The 23,744-nt window shown below is 37.6% G+C and overlaps 1 protein-coding gene and 1 pseudogene across 1 annotated transcript; one reads left to right on the top strand and one right to left on the bottom strand.

Moving 5' to 3' along the window:
• The first annotated feature begins 987 nt into the window (after positions 1 to 987).
• Positions 988 to 12,551, top strand: LOC113084788 (exportin-1-like; annotated as a pseudogene).
• Positions 12,552 to 20,567: 8,016 nt separating this feature from the next.
• Positions 20,568 to 23,744, bottom strand: LOC113084789 (protein FAM161A). Its single transcript, XM_026254960.1, has 4 exons — positions 23,634 to 23,744; positions 23,169 to 23,440; positions 22,950 to 23,031; positions 20,568 to 21,812 (listed from the first exon to the last, which is right to left on the bottom strand). The coding sequence occupies exons 1-4, from the start codon at positions 23,742 to 23,744 to the stop codon at positions 20,916 to 20,918; spliced, it is 1,362 nt and encodes a 453-aa protein (XP_026110745.1). The 3' UTR covers positions 20,568 to 20,915.

Here is a 23,744-nt window from a genome sequence, read left to right as displayed (position 1 = left end):
ACAAAAAAAAACATCTGCTCTCTGAAGATCACATGAAATTAAAAACATGATGTAAGCCTTTTAATGCTAATAAATCAACACTTGGATACTTTCTGTGCCATACATCTTAACCAATATTGATGTCTCAACATCCAAAACAAGAGCTTTCAGTCTGCACCCAGCCAAATTAATAAGTGCAAATAATATTACACAAAGTTAAGAGTTTGACTTATGATTCAAGACACTGAAAAGCAAGGATTATTTAAAGAAATTATACAAATAGTATGGTTATAACATTAATTTCATAATTTTAACTTCTCAGGTTCAAATATTTGTATTACTATTTTTTTTTTTTTTAATTAAGCAGTGTTTGATATTGCAGTCAACAGACATTTCATTGCATTTATTCACTTTAAAACATTTAGCTTTTACATTTTAATTATCAAGTAGTGTTTTTGTGTTCTTGAAGTGTGAAACAATGCAGCAAAGCTTTAATATGCTGATGTAGATCTACAGATGAACAGACTAGTAACACGAGCTGCGTTTATCTGGATGGGAAGCTCATGGGGTTTTATGCTGATTACTGTGTGCATTGAGAGCTCTTCACTGCTTCTGGCTTTAGTTTCAGGCATTTAAAAGTATGTTGATGGAGTCTCATATATAGAGGACATCATCAGATGCAGCCAATGTCGAGGTCAGCTGGAACTTCCACTTATTTTGTTTACCGTCTTCCTGTGGTTTCTGTCTGGCCTGTCCTGCGTTTATGCTGTGCTTTGCCTTTTTCAGAAAAGACGAAAGTGTACATTGGGAAAACTCATAGCATGATATTTAGTACAGGTGAGTCTTTGTTTGACTTTTTTAGTATGATTAGAGATTCATAGCCACAGAATTAACAGTAAAATGCCACAAACCATGATGATTATTGTGTATGATGTAGGTGTGATGTTGTATTTCGATGATTTGTGTACCTTTCTTCAGGTTTGTGTAATATGTTAATTGCTGATTTGTGTTTAGATCCTGAAGCAGGAGTGGCCAAAACACTGGCCCACATTTATCAGTGACATTGTTGGCGCGAGCCGCACAAGTGAGAGCCTTTGCCAGAACAATATGATCATTCTCAAGCTCCTCAGTGAGGAGGTGTTTGACTTCTCCAGTGGCCAGAGGACACAAGTGAAAGCCAAACACCTGAAGGACAGGTATGAGGGCATTAAAAGATAATCATTTTATGGTTGAAAATGAGGTAGTATTTACATTATTAAAGTATTTCTTGTTAATTAATCCATGTTGTTTTGTGATCTGGTTTCCATCCGCAGCATGTGCAATGAGTTCTCCCAGATATTTCAGTTGTGCCAGTTTGTGATGGTATGTGTTTTTTTTTTCATACATAAACACCTATATTTTAAATGTTCTTTTTTATTAAGGCACTGATTCTCAATGTGTTTGTTCTACTTGTGGCATGCAGATTTTTGGCTAGCAAATTTTTTTAATTGTTATAAATGAAACACCACATTTTTTAAAATGCCAAAAGCGCGCTAAGCACGGAATGTCTTTTTTACTCTGAGCGCTTAGGCTTTTTTTTTCTCTGCACCACGAACGACTTGAAGAATGTTCAGCTTTGGGTAAAATGCAGCGCTCATCACTGAAGGCTATTTAGTAAGCTAACCAGACATGGTGGAAGATGCTTTAAATGTGTAACTTCAAATGCTGATTTGTATACACAACAATCCATGTGTTTACTGGCCTAAAGGATTTTTTTTTCTTTCATACAATTCTCAGGAAAATTCCCAGAATGCCCCACTTGTGCATGCTACATTAGAGACTCTGCTGAGGTTTCTTAACTGGATTCCCTTGGGCTATATCTTTGAAACTAAACTCATCAGTACTCTGGTGTACAAGGTAATATATCTGGAGATTTTCTTACTTTTACAGACTTTGTGGAAAAACTAGGAATTACGTAGAATGCTTTTGCTGTTGCTTGATAGGTCTTATATAAAACCAACACAGAAATATATTTCTAGGGCTGTGCAAAAAATCAAATGCTATTTTCATGCACATCTCATCAGTAAAAATGCTCCTTTAATTGGAAGTATTATCTCCAGCACGCGTGTTCAGATCAGGGTTACCAGGTTTTCACAACAAATCCTGCCCTGTTGCTTCTCAAAACTAGTCCAAAATTAATCGAGATTCCAGGAGGTTCCCAGATAAAAAAAAATGCTTCCCGGGGTTAAAATATACGTTTTGTTTTTTGGCATGGTTGTCTTGGTAAAATTCACATATTAGGGGCTAAATATCACGTTATTGGTATTGGGGTTGCTTCAAACCGGCTGACATGAAAAACATCCGTAGACTTGGCTACACTGGTTCAGGTGGAGCGCCAGTCTACCGACAACTAACACGAAATCGCTTTCAAAATCGACAAAGAATCGCCACCGATTTTAAAATCGATTTTCTGTAGATTGTCAGTGAATTACGGCTCAGTGTAGTAAATGCCAACCAGTGTTGCCAAGTCTGTGGTTGTTTTTCATGTCCGCGGGTGGAAGCGACCCCAATAGAAATAACGTGATATTTAGCCCCTAAAATGCAAACTTTACCAGGGCAACCATGCCATAAAACTTCAATTTTAACCCCGGAAAGCAATTTTTTTTATCGGGGAACCTCCTGGAAACGCGACTGGGCTAGTTTTGAGAAGCAACTGAGCAGGATTTGTTGTGAAAACCTGGCAACCATGATCTGAACGCACGTGCTGGGGAGATATACTTCTAATTACAGGAGCGTCTTTACTGATGAGATGTGCATGAAAATTGCATTCGATTTTTTGCACAGCCCTATATATTTCTATTAAAAAACAAAAAGCATGCATCTATTATCCAATCAGAAGCAAGTCTAGGTAACATAGTCATACAATAATAACTGCAAAGATTGTGTTTTCACACTTAAAAAGCAGTGGCTAATTGTTGGCCACTCTCCTTTGCTGGGTGTATCTGTAGTTTTTAAATGTGCCGATGTTTCGCAACGTGACGCTGAAGTGCTTGACTGAGATAGCAGGAGTCAGTGTCAGCCAGTACGAGGAGCAGTTCGTCAGTCTCTTCACCCTGACCATGATGCAGCTCAAACAGGTAACCTCCTTTCTAGTGCAGATCAAAGTACAATTCCTGTCTCCTAGTTGCTTTTGGGCCAGTCTGATGTTCACTTTCTTATCTGTGTGTTGAAGATGCTTCCTTTAAACACCAACATTCGATTGGCATATGCAAATGGTAAAGATGATGAGCAAAACTTCATTCAGAACCTCAGCCTGTTCCTCTGCACCTTCCTCAAAGAGCACGGACAGCTGATAGAAAAGAGACTGAACCTCAGAGAGACGCTTATGGAGGTACACACACTCACGGACTAAAGGAGAATCAGCCTCAGTTATTGATGATATTGTGTTAATGCCCTGTTTGTTTCTCTGTTTAGGCTCTACATTACATGTTGCTAGTGTCAGAGGTGGAGGAGACAGAGATCTTTAAGATCTGTCTGGAGTACTGGAACCACCTGGCAGCCGAGCTTTACAGAGAGAGTCCTTTCTCAACATCCACCTCTCCTCTCCTCTCAGGGAGCCAACACTTCGATGTACCACCCCGCAGACAACTCTACCTGCCTGTGCTGTCTAAGGTTGGCTCACTAAAAAAGAAATTTCACCTGAGATGACAATTTAAGATAGAAACTATAAGGATGTTTTTGTTTTTGTCCTGCAGGTGCGTTTGTTGATGGTGAGCCGCATGGCCAAGCCAGAGGAAGTGCTGGTGGTGGAGAACGATCAGGGCGAGGTGGTTCGAGAGTTCATGAAAGATACAGACTCCATTAACCTCTACAAGAACATGAGGGAGACACTTGGTGAGAGCTCTGACCCCTTTTATCATGAATACAGGCTAAACTGTGTTTGTCGTCATATTTTTCTCTTTTTATCTCTGTGCAGTCTATCTTACTCATCTGGACTATGCCGATACTGAGCGTATTATGACAGAAAAGCTTCATAATCAGGTGAACGGTACTGAGTGGTCCTGGAAAGAACCTGAACACGCTGTGCTGGGCCATTGGTTCCATCAGTGGAGCCATGCATGAAGAGGATGAGAAGCGGTTCCTTGTCACTGTCATTAAGGTGGCAGAAATCTTACAATACAAAGATGCAAAGTCTTATGTAATATTATAACTCTAATATTGTGCCCATGTGATCAACAGGACCTTTTGGGTCTATGTGAGCAGAAGAGAGGCAAGGATAACAAGGCCATCATTGCCTCCAACATCATGTACATAGTGGGCCAATATCCACGGTTCCTACGTGCACATTGGAAATTCCTGAAGACTGTTGTCAACAAATTGTTTGAGTTTATGCATGGTGAGTCACAAAGTCTTTAAAGCCTTAGAATAGAATCAGGGATTTGCGTCTGTATACCTCTGTGATATCTTTGGATCGATCTCTAAATAGAAGCAGATTTGATGTCACATTTGATTACACATACACAGCAGTTTCATTTTAGTCTTTATGGTTATAATATATAAATTTGAGCTACTAATTTTAGCTTGATTATAAAAGAACTGAAGTAATCATGTTCTCTTAGATTTATTTTACTGTTCTTTCTTTCTTAGAAACCCATGATGGAGTGCAAGACATGGCTTGTGACACCTTCATCAAGATTGCTCAGAAGTGCAGGAGGCATTTTGTGCAGGTGCAGGTGGGAGAGGTGATGCCCTTCATTGATGAGATCCTCAACAACATCAACACCATCATCTGTGACCTCCAGCCCCAGCAGGTACCAAATATGGGGTATCCATTTCAGTTAGCCTGCTCTGTGTGTCATTGTGACACATGGTGCTTTAGAAATATATATTTTGAGGAGATGTTAGAGTGCTGCTGGACTTAAGTGACCATTTGTGTGTGCGTACTCAGGTGCATACATTTTACGAAGCTGTCGCTATATGATTGGAGCTCAGACCGACCAGGCTGTACAGGAACACCTGATAGAGAAGTACATGTTGTTGCCTAACCAGGTGTGGGGACAGCATCATACAGCAGGCCACCAAGGTGTGTTATTTATTTAATTAGAAATGGCTATTCTTTTTTCAGTTAAACTTTTACCCATTTTTAATATTTCCTTAAATGGATGCTTTTATCCTGCTGTAGAATGTGGACATCCTGAAGGACCCAGAGACAGTGAAGCAGTTGGGAAGCATCCTGAAGACCAACGTCAGAGCATGTAAAGCCGTGGGACACCCTTTTGTTATTCAGCTGGGCCGGATCTACCTGGACATGCTAAATGTATACAAGTGCCTCAGTGAAAACATCTCTGCTGCCATCCAAACGAATGGTGTGTGTTTTTCTTTGGGCAATGAAATCACTCTCTGTAAATTTCAGAGTTTATCATCACAGATGGGCATATTTTTTAGACAAATAGTTTAATTCCATAATTACCTTATGTATGTGTGCATTAGGTGTGCATTAGCATCTCTGTTGGTTTTCTCAGAGTGACTGATCTGCATTAAACTGAAGTCAGTTTAATTACACAAACTCACTCAGCTGGAAGACAAAAGGCTGCTTTGGATCTTAGCACCATGTGCGCATGTGAACAGCAGTCCATAACAGGGCTGTCTGGGCAGCTATATATATCACTGCATCTAGAACAGAATGAGTGACGTTTAATTAAATAGTTGCCCAAATAAAATTCTTAATGAGAAAATCTGACTTTCTCTGAACACTTCAATGTATTGCTTAAACATTATATAATTGACTGCACTCAAGAACCACAAATGCTTTGTTTACGTCTGTTTATTTAATTCGGGGTTGTCTGTTTTATATAGGTGAGATGGTGACAAAGCAGCCTCTAATCAGAAGCATGCGCACAGTAAAGAGAGAGACTCTAAAGCTGATTTCAGGCTGGGTCAGCCGCTCCAGTGACCCACAGATGGTGAGACACAAATCACAGATTTATTACAGCAAAGGCTCTGTACTTAAAGGGATAGTTCAACAACCCCCCCCCCCACCCCCCCATTTTTTTGGTGTTTATCTGCTTACTCCTGGGCATCCAAGAAGTAGGTGACTTTGTTTCTTCAGTAGAATACAAACCAAGATTTTGACTCAAGTCGTTGCAGTCTGTCAGTCTTAAAATGGGTGTGAATGGGAATCATGGCTAAAACGTACAGTAAAGCTTAAAACATACACAAACAAAACCGAATTAAACACTATGGCTTGTGATGATACATTGATGCGTAAAGACACAAAACAATCAGTCCGTGCAGGAAACTGAGCAGTATTTATATTGTTTTTTTTACCTCTGATTCAAGCAATGTCCGAACTGTAAGAACTCTCCTGATCTTGTTTTCGGCAGCAGGTGCGTATGGAGTCGTTTTCTTCTTTTTGCTTTATGGGGGACTGCAGACTTATAAGTGCATTACCACTACCTATCTCTCAAATGGACAATTGACACTCTATCTACAACCTAAGTTTGGAGTTTTAATGGTCCACTTGAGAGATAGGTGGTGGTAATGGACTTATAAGTCTGCAGTCCGCCATAAAGCAAGAAGAAGAAGACACCTCATGAGCCTGTCTTAGAGAACGCGCTCAGGAGAGTTCTAACCGTTCGGACGTTGCATGAATCAGAGGTTAAAAAAAACGATATAAATACTGTTCAGTTTCTTCCACAGACCGATCGGTTTGTGTCTTTACACATTGATGTATCATCACGAGCTGTAGAGTTTAAAGGGGGGGGTGAAATGCTTGTTTTCACTCAATATCCTGTTAATCTTGAGTACCTTTAGAGTAGTACTGCATCCTTCATAACTCCAAAAAGTCTTTAGTTTTATTATATTCATAAGAGAAAGATAGTCTGTACCGATTTTTCCCTGAAAAACACGACCGGCTGGAGGCGTGACGTGTGGGCGGAGCTAAAGAATCACGAGCGCCAGTAGGCTTTTGCGTTGAGAGCGTGTGTGACATTACCGTGAGAAAAAAAACCAACCAAAACAAACCATGGCTAACAGTCAGATTCAGCGTATATTTATGATCCAGAATCAGATCCAGAGGCTGAAATTTAACAAGAGCAGCATCAGCAACAACGTCTCTATGTGGTGTGTACTGAAACTGTTTATATATGCTTAGCGGTTTTGGAAAATGACTAAGTTCCACTTTGTCGTCTTTTTTTTTGTTTTGTTTTTTTTAAGCTGTACATGTGGAAAGTGCAGTTTGATGACAACATCGCATGTTGTTTACTTGATGTGCTTACGCGCCGATAGCTAAGTTAACAACACAGAGATATTTGAAGCAGTTTTACTCACCGCCTGCTGTTCCAACACACGACCGTGACCCTTTTTCTTTGGGATTGCATTATCCTTAAGAAATAAACGATGTGCAAATCCGGCATCAGACTGGGCCTTGTTTGTAAAACAAGCATCTTCGAAATGCAGGGAACAAACACAAACACTTGCACAACTCCGTTGATGCTCTGTAAAAATAAACTCCATCCACTGGACCCTTAATGCTGTTTCTCTTTTGGTAATCTGTGCAGGGTTGTCTTGCCCTGGCAACCAAAAACACACTCCTTTTGTGACATTTCGCGACGCTCTCGCTCTGATCAGTGAATGTCTGTTGTGCTCTCAGTGCTCTGCTATACGGGAGCGCGCGCTCTTCCGGGAGAAGTGCCCTCAGGACCCATATAAGGAAATTCCACTCCATCTAACGTCACACAGAGCCATACTCGAAAAAAACTTTCCGAAACTTGTGACAAGCGGAAGGAGTATTTTTGGAACAGAAATACTCCTTCAAACGTACAACTTAATTTTTGAAACTTTGTCCATGTTTAGCATGGGAATCCAACTCTTTAACAGTGTAAAAAACTCAGTATGCATGAAATAGCATTTCACCCCCCCCTTTAATTTGGTTTTGTTTGTGTATGTTTTTAGTTTTACTGTACGTTTTAGCGATGATTCCCATTCACCTCCATTATAAGACTGATAGACTGCAATGCAACAGCTTGAGTTAAGAATCTTGGTTTGTGTTCTACTGAAGAAACAAAGTCACATACATCTTGGATGCCCTGGGGGTAAGCAGATAAACATGTAATTTTCATTTTGGGTGAACTATCACTTTAAAGTACAAAAGAAATTCAAGCTGTTAAATGTGAAGTTGACGTTAAATACTTTTGAAGTTGACATATCTTGAAATATGCATATTTTTAATAATATTCTCATAAATATCAAATATTACATCTTTTTTTTTTCATTCTTTTAATTTGTTCTTTTTCTACAAATACCAAAATAGCAATGTAACAAGAAGCATGAAGTAACTTTAATACGTTAAACTGCATTTTGTATTTATTTATTTTTTATTATTTGAAAAATATATTTATATTATTAATATTAATATACCGCATATTTTTACTTTTAAATCTTTGGCACAGAACATGTAATGTTAACTAGTGACTGCAAGAAAAGTTCATTTGAAATTGCAACAGGACAAGTAACAGGATATGCACTTATACATTGCTTATACATTCGTCTAGTTTTGAAACTGAAATCTTGATTTTGAGACGTTATGCAACCACTACCCACAAACAACTCATTACGTCTCATCTGGGAAGCAAGTGCAGCTCAAGGCTTTCAGGTTTTTTTAAGTCTTTGTGATTGTTATATCCAGTATTTGGGTCTCTTTGCAGATAATTCTGGTATACCTGCTTCAGATCTGTCAGTCTGAACCTGTTCAGATTAGTGCTGTCTTTACCCAACACACATTTATCCACTCATCCTTTAAGCCTGTTTGCACATGTGTGTGTATTTTGTTCGTACTACAGGTGGGGGAGAACTTTGTTCCTCCGCTGTTGGATGCTGTGCTGATTGATTACCAGCGCAATGTCCCAGCGGCAAGAGAACCTGAAGTGCTTAGTACCATGGCAACAATCGTAAACAAACTGGGTGGACACATTACTGGAGAGATCCCACAGATATTTGATGCTGTGTTTGAGTGCACATTAAACATGATCAACAAAGTAAGCTGCCCTTATCTCTCAGCATTCTGTGATACATGTTTAATATTCCATTGCCATTTATTATTAAAACCAGATTCTGTGCACTGAAGAGTCTTTTGAAATGTTTATTTTGTGTAATTTTTTTTTAAGGATTTTGAAGAGTACCCAGAACACCGGACGCATTTCTTCTACCTGCTGCAGGTGGTGAACTCACACTGTTTCCCAGCATTCTTGGCCATCCCACCAGCCCAGTTTAAGCTTGTGCTTGACTCTATTATATGGGCTTTTAAACACACGATGAGAAATGTGGCAGACACCGGTGAGAACACAAATGCATTTATCGCAGTGATATTTACACTAATCATTTGTCAAAACATAAATACAATAAACTACCATGAAAAATGTCATGCAGGCCTTCAGATTCTCTACACGCTGCTGCAGAACGTGGCTCAGGAAGAAGCGGCAGCTCAGAGCTTCTATCAGACATACTTCTGTGACATCCTACAACACATCTTCTCTGTCGTCACAGATACATCACATACTGCCGGTCAGTTCTGGCCACCCTCTTCTCTCTCTTGTTCTTAAAGACTCCTCTTTTCTTTTTTTTAACACCATGTAGTTATCGTGAGTAATATAAACTTTACTTTGATTTAAATAATTTAAATAGTATAGGCATAATGTATTTAATTATTAACAATTATTTAAAATGTTTATAATTTTATTTGTCTTTGTGACAGTGTAATTGTGCATTTAAGTACTGAGTAATATTAATTAACTACATTTACTTACTATAAGATTAGGATTAGGGTTTGGTTTAGCGTTACTTGCATGAAATTCTGCATAATTTATTGTTATTGTAACAAGGACACCTTAAAGTTTTTGTTACCTAATGTTACCTAATTATTTTATTTTTTACATTAAAATCCATTTATTTGTTTGTGACTTCAGTGAATATCATTAAATTTGAAAATGTCTTTTCCTGTTTGTTTAACCTCTGCATATTTATCTTGCAGGTTTGACTATGCATGCTTCTATTCTGGCGTACATGTTTAACCTTGTTGAGGAAGGAAAAATCAGTGCAGTTCTAAACCCCTCAAGTCCAGTCAACAACCAAGTGTTTATTCAGGAGTATGTGGCCAACTTGCTCAAATCAGCTTTTCCACACTTACAAGAGTGAGTATGCCACCTTGCACCTAAACCAGTCCCTTACAAGAGCTAGTGCATTCCAGAGACTGCATCTGTCCAGTCTTTGAGCTTTGGAGAATCATGGAAATGTCTCAATAACATTGGCTTTATATATTTAATATAAATGCCACTTGTATGGTTTGATATTTTGTTGTATAATTTAATAACAAGTGTAACTTACACTTTCCAAAAACACTGGGAGCTTTGTATTTTCTTGTATGTTTTAACGCAAGGACTTTTACCTTTTATTTTAAGAAAATGCAGGTCAAGAACATGTCTCAAGTGCCTATAAATATACCAATTGCAGTTGGTGTGATGATTATTGCATTCGGTTGAGTATTACACAACATATCTCTTAGGTATAAGCTTGTTCTCTCAGTAGACATCTTGCTCTCAGATTAATTAAAAAGGTTTTTGTTCCACAGTGACTGTGACATGTCTGGTTTATTAATGTTTCCTGTCTGACTATGTTTGTTCTCTTTCTCTTTGTAGTGCCCAGGTCAAAGTATTTGTGACTGGCCTGTTCAGTTTAAACCAAGACATCCCAGCATTCAAAGAACACTTAAGGGATTTCCTTGTACAGATCAAGGTGAGCTGCAAGCCGTCTATCTTTTTATGACAAGGACACTGAGAGCCATAATAATAGTTAATAGTATAATAATGGAACAAATTTTGTCTTTGCCATATGCAAATATTTTGATATCAATAGAAATAGTGTTTATGCAGTTGAGATTGTGTACATAGAGGAAATAGAGAATGTGTGAGACAGTGTGTTCTGTCCCTTTGACCTTTAAGGGATTGTGAAGTATGGTGTAACTGTATGTGCACGATGTAAAGGTATTATAACATTAGATTATGGCAGAGATGACAGTGCCCTGGCAGAGTGGTTCTTGCAAGCAGAACGCACAAATGCTCACACGTTTCTCTGTGTACCTGTAGGAATTTGCGGGTGAGGACACCACTGATCTATTCCTGGAAGAGAGAGAGGCATCGCTGCGTCAGGCCCAGGAGGAGAAACACAAGCTGCAGATGTCCGTGCCTGGCATCCTCAACCCTCACGAAATACCAGAGGAGATGTGCGACTGAATTCACACACAAACTCACAGCACACACACTGCGCTGACTCCTAAACACACGACTAAAGCAGTTTTGAGGCTGCTCTTTTGTGGGTTTTCTCATAAGTGTGTGTGTGTGACTACTTAGGCTCTTCCTGCAAGGAGGCGATTTCCACACTTGGCTGTCTCTTGACCAAAACAGTGCCAATATGTAAAAGATACTGTCGCCCTGTTTGCATAGTATGTGTTTCATACAGACACTTTCACGTATGACCTTTCCATTGTTAACTGCTTATGTTTGGTCACTTTAATCCGAACGTGCATGAAGTGTCACGTATGTACAATTAACTTGCTTCTGCTCGTTTTTTTTTTTTGTTTGTTTTTTTTCTTTGCCCCTCTCCCCTTCTATTTCCTCATCTTCTTCCACACATCATGTATTTGTTCATGTCTTTTATATATAAAGACCAGAGTGCAGTTTGTGTTTGCAGAGAGCTGTGTGTGTTTTGGCAGCGTGTAGATGGTACCTAATGTCAGTGTGTGGGTCAATGAGTGACACATCTGCTCCAGCCAATGAGAATGTCAATGAATGTCTTTTGGGTGAGGAGCCAGAAGTGGTTCGGGACTAAAGTAGCTCTCTGCAGAATGTGAAGCGGATTGCTGAGTTGAACTGTCTGATCGATGCTGCTGTGGTTTGTGAGTGGTGTTTTGTAACAAAACTCAATTCACTTTTCCTACACCGGAGTGTTGAGCAGCCCCTCTACATGTTCATATCAGCGTCACTGTACAGCATCTTTACTACCATGGGAACATGCAGATGTTTTGTCCTGTTTTGTTGTGGGTATGTTGAGTGTGCGTGTGTTGTCGCTAAGTCGACATCAGGATTTTTGTTTTCCTCAATGAGGACGGTTGCTCCTTTTGTGAGCTTTCATTAAATTGAAGTTTAAAAAAAAAAAAAAGTGGTTGGAATATTTATGGGTTCTTGTAAGCTTCACCTTTATAACTGCTCATGTTAACTCACTCAGAGACTGCTTTGGAGTTTTCGAATTGTACTAATTTACATTGTTTACCATGCTGTAGTGCTGCAGGACACTACTTGGAGCAAAATAAATCTGTTTACATTTAATTTTGTATTTTTCATTTTTATCTTTAAGTCCTGTCCAAATAAATGCAAGAATTTAATTCTAAGAAAAATAAACATAAATGCCAACATTCTCATTAGGAAGAAGAATGTACCAATCCAAATACTGATGATCAGTGGTGAATTTCCCCTTTACTATGTGTTGCATTTGTTGTGAAACTTTCTGAACTGATTAAAGTTGGAAGAATTTTTATAATTCTGTTTGATTTCTCTTTGTTTGTTTTATTTCCTCTTCTTTTGGGTAAATGGGGCCCTATGAAATTGGTTTTATTTGTTCCAAATTCAGTATTTTCCATTTTAATTGTTCTGGAATCAGAGTTTTTTTTATGTTTTGACTTCTTTTTAATAGTTAAATTAAAATGTTTTAATCAAAAAGCATGTCTAATTAATCAAAATCATGAAACGTATACATTTTCACATCAGTTTATTAAAAGTTAAAGTTGAAATGTTTTATTTTTTTCTAAACAAATTTTTTATTACCAAATGCTGTGTTTTACCATGTCTAATTATTTGAATGCATAAAACAACTTAATTTCTTTCTTAAAGTAGCCTTATAATTTATTTTCCCCTCAGAAATTCTGTGTTGTATATAAAAAAAAATTCAAATGAAGGCTTAAAATGTTTATTTAATTTTATTTTAATTATTGAAAATTAAGCTAACTTTATTTTTTGGAAAAAAAAGGGGATTTACTATTAAAATTTAAATATGGAAGAAATGCTGTGTGATTATTCCTTAAAAAAATGTTTTGTTTAATTTTAGTAGTAGTATTACAGTAGGCTATGCACATTCTACAGAAAAATAGTAATCTTGAAATCAAACCGGGCTTTTATTTTGACAGGTTGCCATGAATACCTTTACAGTTCTGTGTTATATGACTCTAGTTTTACACAAATTAAATGGTCAAATGCTCCTAAAATGACTCTCAGAGAAGCTCTGGATTTGTTCTTCACGTGTTTACATCCTCATTTAGTGAGAGCGCAGACGCTGAAATCAACAGTCTTCATAAATTTGAAAATAAATTCAAAATATGACAAATTCTGTGACGTTAAACTGTGATTTATTATAAATCATAGGGCCCTAGGTAAATTCAGAATTAGAGATTAGAAGTACAGAGATAGTTAATCCAAAATGATATTTGTCATTTATTTGCCCTAATTTGTTTTCTGTGGAAGACACAAAAATATATTTTTGCCAGTGGGGTTTTTGTTTGGACGGCACTCATGGTCATGGTTTTCATAAAATTTTGTTTTATTATTATTATTTTATATGCAATTGTGATAATATTTAGCTTTTTTTTTATTGTAGTAATTTTGCCATGTCCTTTGATCATTTTCTTGTATTTGTATATACCTTTTTTATATCACATTTAGTTATTTCAGTGTATTTCCATTTTTTTGTTAAGTGTTAGATAACACTGTTGCATTAAAGAAAAAAGTCATCTGGGTTTGGAATGACAGAATTTTTATTTTTGAGTGAATTCCCCCTTTAGGCCTAACACCACATTTGGTTGGTAAAGAGAATGTTGTATACCACATCAGCTCAGAAACAAGCAGCTGGAATCAAACTAGCTGATCTTCACGAACACGCGCTCTATCCTAGCAGCTGATATCCATTTCCACGCTTATGCTTCTCCAAGGCTGTGGTTAAAACTACACCCGTCATCCACTGAGCTCTAACAGTAACCTGCTGTTTGAATAGATCTGTGAGAGTGACGTGACTGGCATGGAAGAGCAGTGCTGAGTTTCTCCTCTAGTGCATTTTCCTCGAACAGTTCTACTCTAATAAGCACATCCCAAGAAATGCATCTCTTTTTGTTTTCTCGAGAGTGATCTGTATGCAGACGCAGGCCTCATCTGACATGCCGTGACAGTTGTTTGTTTCTGCCAGTGCCACATCCAGCACAGCTCTGGAGATATGATTCAACAAAGTCTCTGTAATTCCCAGGGAATGGGTTTGGGTCTAGAACTTTAAGAAAATACCCAAGTGAAGTTCTGAAACCCTCCGGATTCCACTGAAGTTGTAGAACTCTGAAAATTCTATAACTTTGTGTTGGAAGTTTTAAACTCTATTTCCTGTGAGCTTGTGTGACTTGTTAGTTGCCTGCAGTAAAATTAATTCCCCTGGAAAGATGAGCTCTCTCTCCCCCCGACCCACTTTGCACTGGAATCCGGTCCGATGGGTTCCAGTAGAACCTCTTCCAGAAATACTGTTCAGGGGTCAATCCAGTCCACCCCCTGCTCATTTAAGCAGGTAGTTTAGGGTTAAACAAAATCGGTTTGCATTTTAATTCTGAAAGTATGAATTTTAGAATTTGAAATATGTGAAGTTTTTTTTGTGTGTGTTTGTATACAGTCTTGAGTTTTGATGTCCATTAAAAATAATAAAAAATACATATTATTGACATTTGCAGCAGTATATTCGTTGATGAGATTTTATTCAATAGTCCTGATAAAGGGGCAGCTAGGTTTTACATAATTTACACGAATGTTATATAATTATATATATATATATATATATATATATATATATATATATATATATATATATATATATATATATATATAATCATATTCTTCTTTCTCTGTGTATCTATAGATTCTTCCTTTCGTAATATCACAATATGAGAAATTAGCCTGTATTAGCGCTTGTTCATAGCGCTGTAAAGCCTATACTGCCATCTATTGGTGTGAATTGCACTGTTTGTTTAGTGCGTGAGTTGCATGTAAAGCATTGGTTTTCAACATTTTTTTTCCAAGGCCAAGGCTCCATTGTCTAGTAACAGCACAATAATTACATTTCGGAATCCCAGAAGTTTTAATTGTTGAATGTACTTTACCTGATAAAAATGCTAAAATATTTAGCGCTTGTAATACAAAAAAAATGTGGGGAAAAATGTTGGGGAAGTCGTGGCCTAGTGGTTTTATAGAGTTGACTTCTAACCCTAAGGTTGTGGGTTCCTGTCTCGGGTCGGCAATACCATGACTTAGGTGTGCTTGAACAAGGCGCTGAACCCCCAACTGCTCCCTGGGGCGCTGCAGCATAAATGGCTGCCCACTGCTCCGGGTGTGTGTTCACTGCTGTGTGTGTGTGTAATTTGGATAGGTTAAATGCAGAGCACTAATTCTGAGTATGGGTCACCATACTTGGCTCTATGTCACAAAAAAAGAGAGACCAGGATGCTGTTAGTATGTTAGTAATACCTCAAACATGTTGCATGTTCTATCCATTATCACTGTTGTCCCAGTCAGACTAAGGGCATTTTTGAAGAGCTGAGTTTGTTTTGAGTATCTCAAGATGTAATCCAGTGACTATTTATCAGTCTAATGATCAGTCTATCATATCAGTGGCTGCATGTACAGGAAATGATCTGTAGGGTTACATCATTTTCCAATTAGGGAAGGGAAGATGTCATATCACATTAAATTGCGAGAGATAATAAAAAAGTATATAATGCTGTAAAAAAAAAAAAAAGTAATAAAATGCAAAATGCAGAAAATCACAATCTTTTCCTTCTTTTTTTAGGTGATTTTTGCCCTTGGCTCCGCGGGATCCCAGCATGTGCCATACAGGTGAGCATCATCAACATACGCATTATTATCTGTGCAAATTCGTTGGCTGTTTCTGAGTTTGATGTTTATTTTGACATCTGGTTTAGCGTAGCAGGGAACTGCCAGACATGTTTAGTGGTCACGGTGTCTCAAACATCTTTAATATCTGAAACTCTCAGCTCTCTCAGTTAACACCTAGAGCCATGACTGTTTCTTCATGACCCATATACACATCTCAGTTACATTACACACTTGAACAGGTATACACACTCTTAACAGGAACATTTTCATTCTGAAAACACATTCTTTCAGAATATAAAGAATATGCATCACACTTCACAGATAGATAAGATTCCTACATGTAGTTCACCTCACCAGAAGAACACCACAATAAACTATTGAACAAATTGACAAATAAACAGATTTAACAGAAATAATTTATTTACATTTTAGTTGGAAAAGCTGGTTTGTGCATCCATATTCAGTTGAGGGAAAATCTATCTTATGAACTACTTATTTATAACGAGTCAGTCAAAAAGATTCATGAAGCAGTCTCAAACTTGCTCAAGTGATTCATTTGAATGAATCAGTGAATCAATTAGTGTCATTGTTTTGAGTTCACAACTGTGATGTGTACTTTCTATTAGTCTGGCAGTTAATTTTCTGAATGACTTAATATAATTATAAGTAGGATTGTAAAGTTGTATTAATTAATAACAGTATTCTCTATCTTTATCATTTTCAATATTATTGGTTATTGTTTAACACACTAAAATGTTGCATTATAAAAGCCATTGTCATTAGTTTTGACTGGAGCCCTGCATAGTTTTACAATAATTGAAGTTTATGAATATATAACTCAAACAAGGAGAAATTTGTAAACAGTACCTGTTAAAATTTGACAAACTTCTATTCTAACTCTATAATTTTTTGTTAAATGTCAGATAGACCTGCATTTAGTGTAGTAAGTGTGATAAAAAGGATTGTACACTAGACCTGTTTTAAAACTTTGTTTCTTAAAGGTATCTTTTCCAGATCATACAACTACAGACACTACTGATTGGAGACGGTGAACTGAAATGTAATGATTCTCAATACAAATTAGCAAAAAATATGTTAATGAACACACTTTATACTATATTAAAAACCTTAAATATAATAAAAATGTTATATTGTAATATTTATGTATCATAGAATTTTTTTTTTTTAAATATCATCTTTATATATTTGGTGCACTGGGGTCATAAGATTTACAATGTTTTTGAGAGAAGGCTCTTGTTGCTCACTAAGGCTGCATTATTTGATCATAAATTCACTAAAACAATCATCTTGTTAATTATTATTACAATTTAAAAGAATTGTTTGTATTTTAATATATTTTAAAATGATATTAATTATTTTATGTATACTTTGATTACGAGCATGAATTTTCAGCAGCCATTCCTCCAGCCTTCAGTGTTACATGATCCTACGGAAATCATTCTAATATGCTGATTTGGTGCTCAAGAAACATTTCTTATTATTTATGTTCTGACAGTTTTGCTGCTTAGAATTTTTGTGGAAACATTGTTTGTATGCATACTGTTTCTACAGGTGTGCTTGGAAAATGCTAGTTTGAGACAGAAACTCAAGTCTTTTTTGAGGGAGATCAACTTGGCACCCTTTACAGAATGCAGCAGTCCAGACACAAACACTTCACACACACACACACACACACACAGAGTCACAGCGAACACTGAATGATTGTCATCTCACACCATGTCTATCAGCAATGTCAAGCAGGTGTCACACAAGACAAGATCACAAATATTCTCTTTTTAATCATTTGAGAAAACAGCTACAGCATCAACATCAGCCTTATTCATTATACAGTGTTTAGGCTGTAGGGAACCTTTTTATGTTAATGACGTTGTTTCTGGAAGGTCAGCAGGAAGTGAATGCTGCTTTAGTCATTGTGAAGGGTTTCAGCGATCCTGCGGAGGAGTATACAGAGAAATCTAAAACCACAAACAAGAGCTGCTGTACAAACCCCAGCACCTCTATAAGCAGTTGTGAGCATCTGTTGATCAAACAAACATATGCACATGTTTATTATAAATATGAGTTTATAGGAGTTATATTTGATAGTCGGAGCTTATGCAGTGGGTTCTGTGTAGTTTCTGCAGGAGGAGGGAGCACAGTTTGTTACTGGACATGATGCTGGTTCTGTACAGGAGTATGTGGTTTCTGCAGGAAGACATACCATACGTCAGACGTACACTCAGGAAGTGTGGACTGAGGCCTGAGGATTTCGACTAAAGACTGTACTTGTGTGTGAGTGAATGAGGGAGGTGGAGAGTTAAAGTTATCCTATATGAATCAAAGTTAAGGCATAGTTCACTTAAAAAGTGCATAAAAAGTGCTGTCACTGGGGCCACATCCTAATGTACAAAAGCTAATAGTTAGATCTTTGTACCTTATTTACCCCTAAATGGTACATATTAATAGCTTAAAGTCACATATCAGTACTTTTAAGTGCACATTAGTTCCTAAAGTGTACATAGTAGTCATTTTTGAAAGGGTATCGCCCCAATCAATCTTTTTTTTTTTTCTGAGAGTGTACAGTACAATGAATGGATAAAGAAGCATTCAAGATTTGAAAGCACTATAAAATTATCGGTTGCACTTTATTTTACAGTACGTGTACTAACATGTACTTATAGTGTACTTACAGTGTATTTATCTAAGAAAGTTCTGGTAATACAAGGTAACTACATGGGGTAGGGTTAGGTTTAGGGGTAGGTTCAGGGTTAGTACCCAGTTGTTACATAGTTATTGTAATTACTATAATAAGTACATAGTATTTACATGAGGAACAGGACTGTAAAATAAAGTGCTACCAAATTATCATTAAAGTTGTACATAGAACCTTTGAAGTCATACAGTAGCTTTATGTGAGTAACAGACCAACATTTATTGGAAATATTGTCTTCCATGGGAGATGATGAGAGTTCATGAGGCAAAGTGTTCAATTTATGATGAATTGTTATTATGATGCAGTTATCACAGCAGTTAACTGTAAACAACTGAAATATTATCAGTAAATTACTTACATTTTAGTCTGTTTTTTACAGTTATCCTATGACTTCAGAAGAGTTTGAATATAGTTCATAAGCCATATGGATTACATTTTATGATACCTTAATGATGCTTTTCCACCTTTTTGTTAAGAATAAAGGCTTCATTCCCGATTGCAATTGCATTCAAAAGAAGGACCTACTATGGGAACATTGAATGTTTGAATCTGATTTCCTGACAAACGTTTTGAGATCTGCAGTTATATTCAGGAAACGCACAGCGAACGTAGTTCAAGGGAGATCTGATTGTGTTAACTGTAATAACGGTCACGCAGTTTGCACAAAAATGTGTTGTCAGCGCTGCCCATGCAATTTGATCAGTTAACCTCTATACTGAGCAACTTAAAGGCCACACGTTACATTTCTCACTAGCGAGGAGACAGTGCTGTTTAGAGTCGCAAAGAGGTAGCCTAATTCACACAAGCTCTCTCTCTCTCTCTCACTTCCGGTGTGATTCTCGAGGGCGAGTGAACGGAGTGGTGCAAATGCGTGAGTGGCTCTCTGTGAGTGACCGTTTTTCTTTCTGTTTTCTTGCTTGTTCTTTCTCTAGTGGTGGGTTCTTGAAGCTGTTGTTTCTGCTTTACTTTTGGGCTGCATACTGCCTGTTTATCAGGGAGATATGTTGGCCCCAGGTGTCAATTTGAGCTCGCTTACACGGCGTCACGCTCTTAAAGTGTCGTCCATGGTGAGTGTTGAACAATGTTGCTTGACTATTGGAGAGGTTGTAAGGCTTGAGTCTATTTTATCAGTCTCGAGTGTGAATAATGCCGCTGTAAGTTTTCTTTACAGTATTGATAAAGCAAATATTGTTGTTTAGCCTGGAGTTACTGTTGGCGGTGAGCTTGTTTCTGCCCTTCCCCTCACATTACAAGCTAAGAGTGTTGCTTCATCAAATGTTCCCCCATTCATGAGTGATGATATTTTAACTCAGGCCCTGTCCCTGTAAAACTGGTGTCGCCAATTTAAAAAATCCCCTCTTTTGAAACATATCATCTAGACTTGTCACTTAAGTTGTTTGCTGATGACTTTATGTTATTTTGTCACAACTGCAAGAATAAAGTGCTTAGAGTATGGGAAAGCTGGACATCTAATTAAAAATAGTTCTGAAAAATTGAAAGTAGCGGAAGGAACTGGGGAAAGTGATGGAAATATCACTCCCAGCACAGTTTAACCTGAGCTGCTGGTCTTTATGTGAGAGCCGGGCTGAGGTGGAGTCTGTCGCTAGGAATGAGTCTAGTAGACTGAATGCTGCTGACCTGGTTGAGATTCTGCTCAAATGCGGAGACCGAGGATTAGCTCAATCCCTTTAAATATATCATCTGATTGATGTCTTGAGGTGTGGTAACCGTAGTATAAGTGGAATAATTGACTTTGGGCTGTTGAATTATTAGAAAAATAATTACTCCGCTTCTCATCGTGGTTGCATCACCACCTGGCTTAATCGGCCCGTCGTCAATTATCCTTACATGTTCTATATAGAAGAAACAAAGTCATCACAGGTTAGTGACAACATGACAGTGAGGAAATGATGACTGAAATGCGCTTTTGGGTGAACTATTTCTTTAAGTATTCTCATTTTAAAACTGACATGATATTAAAGGGAACAATAAAGCACTAACAACAAAGTACACTACTAACAAAGTAATGAACTTGCAGAGTCACCATGTTTGTATCATATTATTTCAGTTATTTGATGCAAGAATTAAATTTGGAATCCATTTAAAATCCAGCTGAAAATACATTTAACCAAAACAAATGTACACTATTAAATTATTTTTCTCCAAAGCAATACAATGAAAAAACAGATCTCTGTTTCTATCACACCATGTAGTTATAGAGTTATAGTACCGATGATGAATTTTGTATTGTAGGCTATGGTTTAATGTATCTGTGTCAGTATTTAAACACTGATGTAGTCACTCTTGCCATTATTCATGGGTTCTTGGCTGTGGCAGAGGCTGGTCCTGCGTAGAGGATGAATGTAGGACCAGTCTCTGTCTCTTTCTCTGTTCCTCTTTCTCTCCATCTCCTCCTCCACCTGCAGCGCACCCTTGTTCTTCCATTTCTTGAGGTTGCTGCTGCAGCGTGATATATCTGTGCTCTGTGGCCTTGAAAATTCATCATCATACTGATTCTCGGCCTCCTCTCCCTCCTGCAGCATGTCCTCCAGAATGCTAGGAGGCAGTGCTGAGCCTCTGTGATTCAGATTAACTCCCTCGTATATCTGGCAAGTTGGTGAGCTGGGCCTATATAGAGACCTCGGCAAGGGTCTGGCTTTAAACAACCTTCGTTCTGTTTTGGGACTTAGGTTGTTTAGCTCATCCTCTAGTTTTTTCTCTCTTTTCTTTCGCTCTCTTTCAATAAAGCTAAATGGCTGTTGTGGAAGAGGAGGAGTTTGGCGATGAGAGCCTTGTTTGGGGTGGTTTCCATGGTGATCGTGGTCCATTTGGTTGATTAGATTTTTTTGTAGCTGGAGCTTCTTTGGGTGCTTAGTGATGATGTCATTGCAAAGGAAGTGCGTGGAGCGCGGGGCCGGCTTAGCACGAAACGTCTTGCTACACTCTTTCAGCTCATCCAGTTCTTTCTTCAGTCTCTCATTTTCTAGTTCCATCTCAGAGCGGGTTTTCACATTGCGTCGTTTGCGATCCTCTTCACGAAGCATCATGCGAAACGGTTTGGGAACGGTTACTTTGGAATTGTGTCTCAGGCGGTCCATCCCCGGATTGGCTGCACTAAGAGATGAGTTCTGCGGAGAGTGTGACAACTTCCTTTGGTCCTCTAACGAATTCTGTCGAGCCTGCTTAAAAAAAAAAAAATATTAAATTACATTTTTGTACTGTTCTCTACAACTCTCTGTACCAATTGTGATTAAAAATTAAGATTCAGTTTTGCTTTTTAATTCAGAACAACAAAATCAAAAGATTCACTATTCCTCTTAATATTCAAAATAATATGTGATGTGATATTGATTTCAGTAATACATACATATCTGGTTTAGGGTTTCATGACCCTTTAAGAATTATAATTTAGGGTAGTTGTTCACAACTAGGGAGCCTCAGTAAACTTCCATGGCCCAAATAAATCTTAAAAGTATTTAAATTTAGTTATGCTAATAAATATAAAATACAAATACAATATTAAATTGACATAATATTTTTTTATGTATTTATTTCCATTACAACAGAAATTGCATGTCAACTTAGAGAGAAGAGAATTGTCTTGAACAACATTGGGCCTTTACAGTAGCGTCTTTTTTTCCTTGATTTTATTATATAAAACATTTTGAATGACAGATTTCAGAACTTTTTCTTTAATAACAGCAATATTTGAGCTGCATGACCTCCAATACTTTGTATAACACCTGACCTGGTGATCATATTATTCTCCTGCATGATTTGAGGATGATCCAAAGAGCATCTTGTGCTTCAGTGGAAGCAAGATCATCTGATCGTCCATTTAAGCGGTTCACATGATTAATGTTACAAATTCGCTTATTTGATTAGTGACCTATACACTCAAGAACTGTTTGAATCTCTCAGCTCCTCCTGCATAACCATAAAGCTTCTGAAAGTAACTATGTGCTGACTCATATTGGTATTATCAGTGGAAACTCTCTCTGTTCTGCATATAGACAGTACAAGTTACTATTAGAGGCAACTGAATATTGCTGAATACTTTAGACTGGTGACTAATTTGAAGGGTTTTGTACTGCACATATTGATAATGTATCCGAATCTCCATATCTGTGCACCATAACAACCTTCAGTAAACAAAGTACTTTTAATGACAAAATGCTTTTCAAGCACTTAAAAACCACTTCTTCAGACTGAGGTGCACTTTATATACAACTATTATGTCTGTTTTCTGAGAGTGTTAAAAGATTTTTGAATATGATGAACAAATCCTTGAAGTTCATCTCAGGTCTAATCTTTACCTTTAATTTCAGATGAGAAACCTCATTCCTCAGACGGTCCACTGATGCCTTGCTCCCAACCTGGTTGAGCTCCACCTGTCCACTAATGAAAGAGGTCAAAGGTCAGGGATCAAACCCAAATCTGAGGTTTTATTGGAACAATTTAATTTTCAGTAGTTGAATGTTTGAAAATATACATTTTTATTGTCATTTATTTAATGTTTAGTCACAATTGGATACCTCTCTGTATCGTCTCCATTTTGACTCCTGCAAGTAAGGAGCTGTCTTTCTCTCTGACCCGGTTTGATCTGGCTCAGGTTGAGTTTTTCCAGCTCGGCTATGTTTCTCAGGTGTTCTCTCTTCAGCTCCTCTAGTTTGGTGTAGTATTCCTGTTTGGAGAATGTGGGTCCCTGCAGATGAGGGGCTGCACATGGCTTCCCATAGTCAACATCAGAAAGAGAACTCGAGTCGCACGCCCCTATGTTATCACCATCAGACTGCAGCTCACACGCCTGAGAAACCGAAAACAAGCAAACTACTGTTTAAACGGTCAATTTGAACTAAAATGACCGCAAATGTTACAGTACAGTATAAAACAGAATATCAAGTGGTTCTTCCATTACAGAGTATCTCTATCAATTAATCTGGAAATGCTTAATTATGGGGTGAATTAGTCTTTTTACATTGTACAGATCAGATGTCTACCTCTGTGTGATGAACAATATCATTCAGGGAGCATGAATAATCCTTCTCCTCTCCAAACAGAGCTTGAAGTTCACTCGGCTGCAGCCTCTCTGTGCGCAGTATTGGAGTCAT

This window comes from Carassius auratus, unplaced genomic scaffold, assembly GCF_003368295.1.
Source record: "Carassius auratus strain Wakin unplaced genomic scaffold, ASM336829v1 scaf_tig00040639, whole genome shotgun sequence".
In the NCBI taxonomy this organism is placed as follows: domain Eukaryota; kingdom Metazoa; phylum Chordata; class Actinopteri; order Cypriniformes; family Cyprinidae; genus Carassius; species Carassius auratus.
The sequence above is the reverse complement of the archived record's forward strand: the minus strand, read 5'-3'. Positions and strand labels throughout refer to the sequence as shown.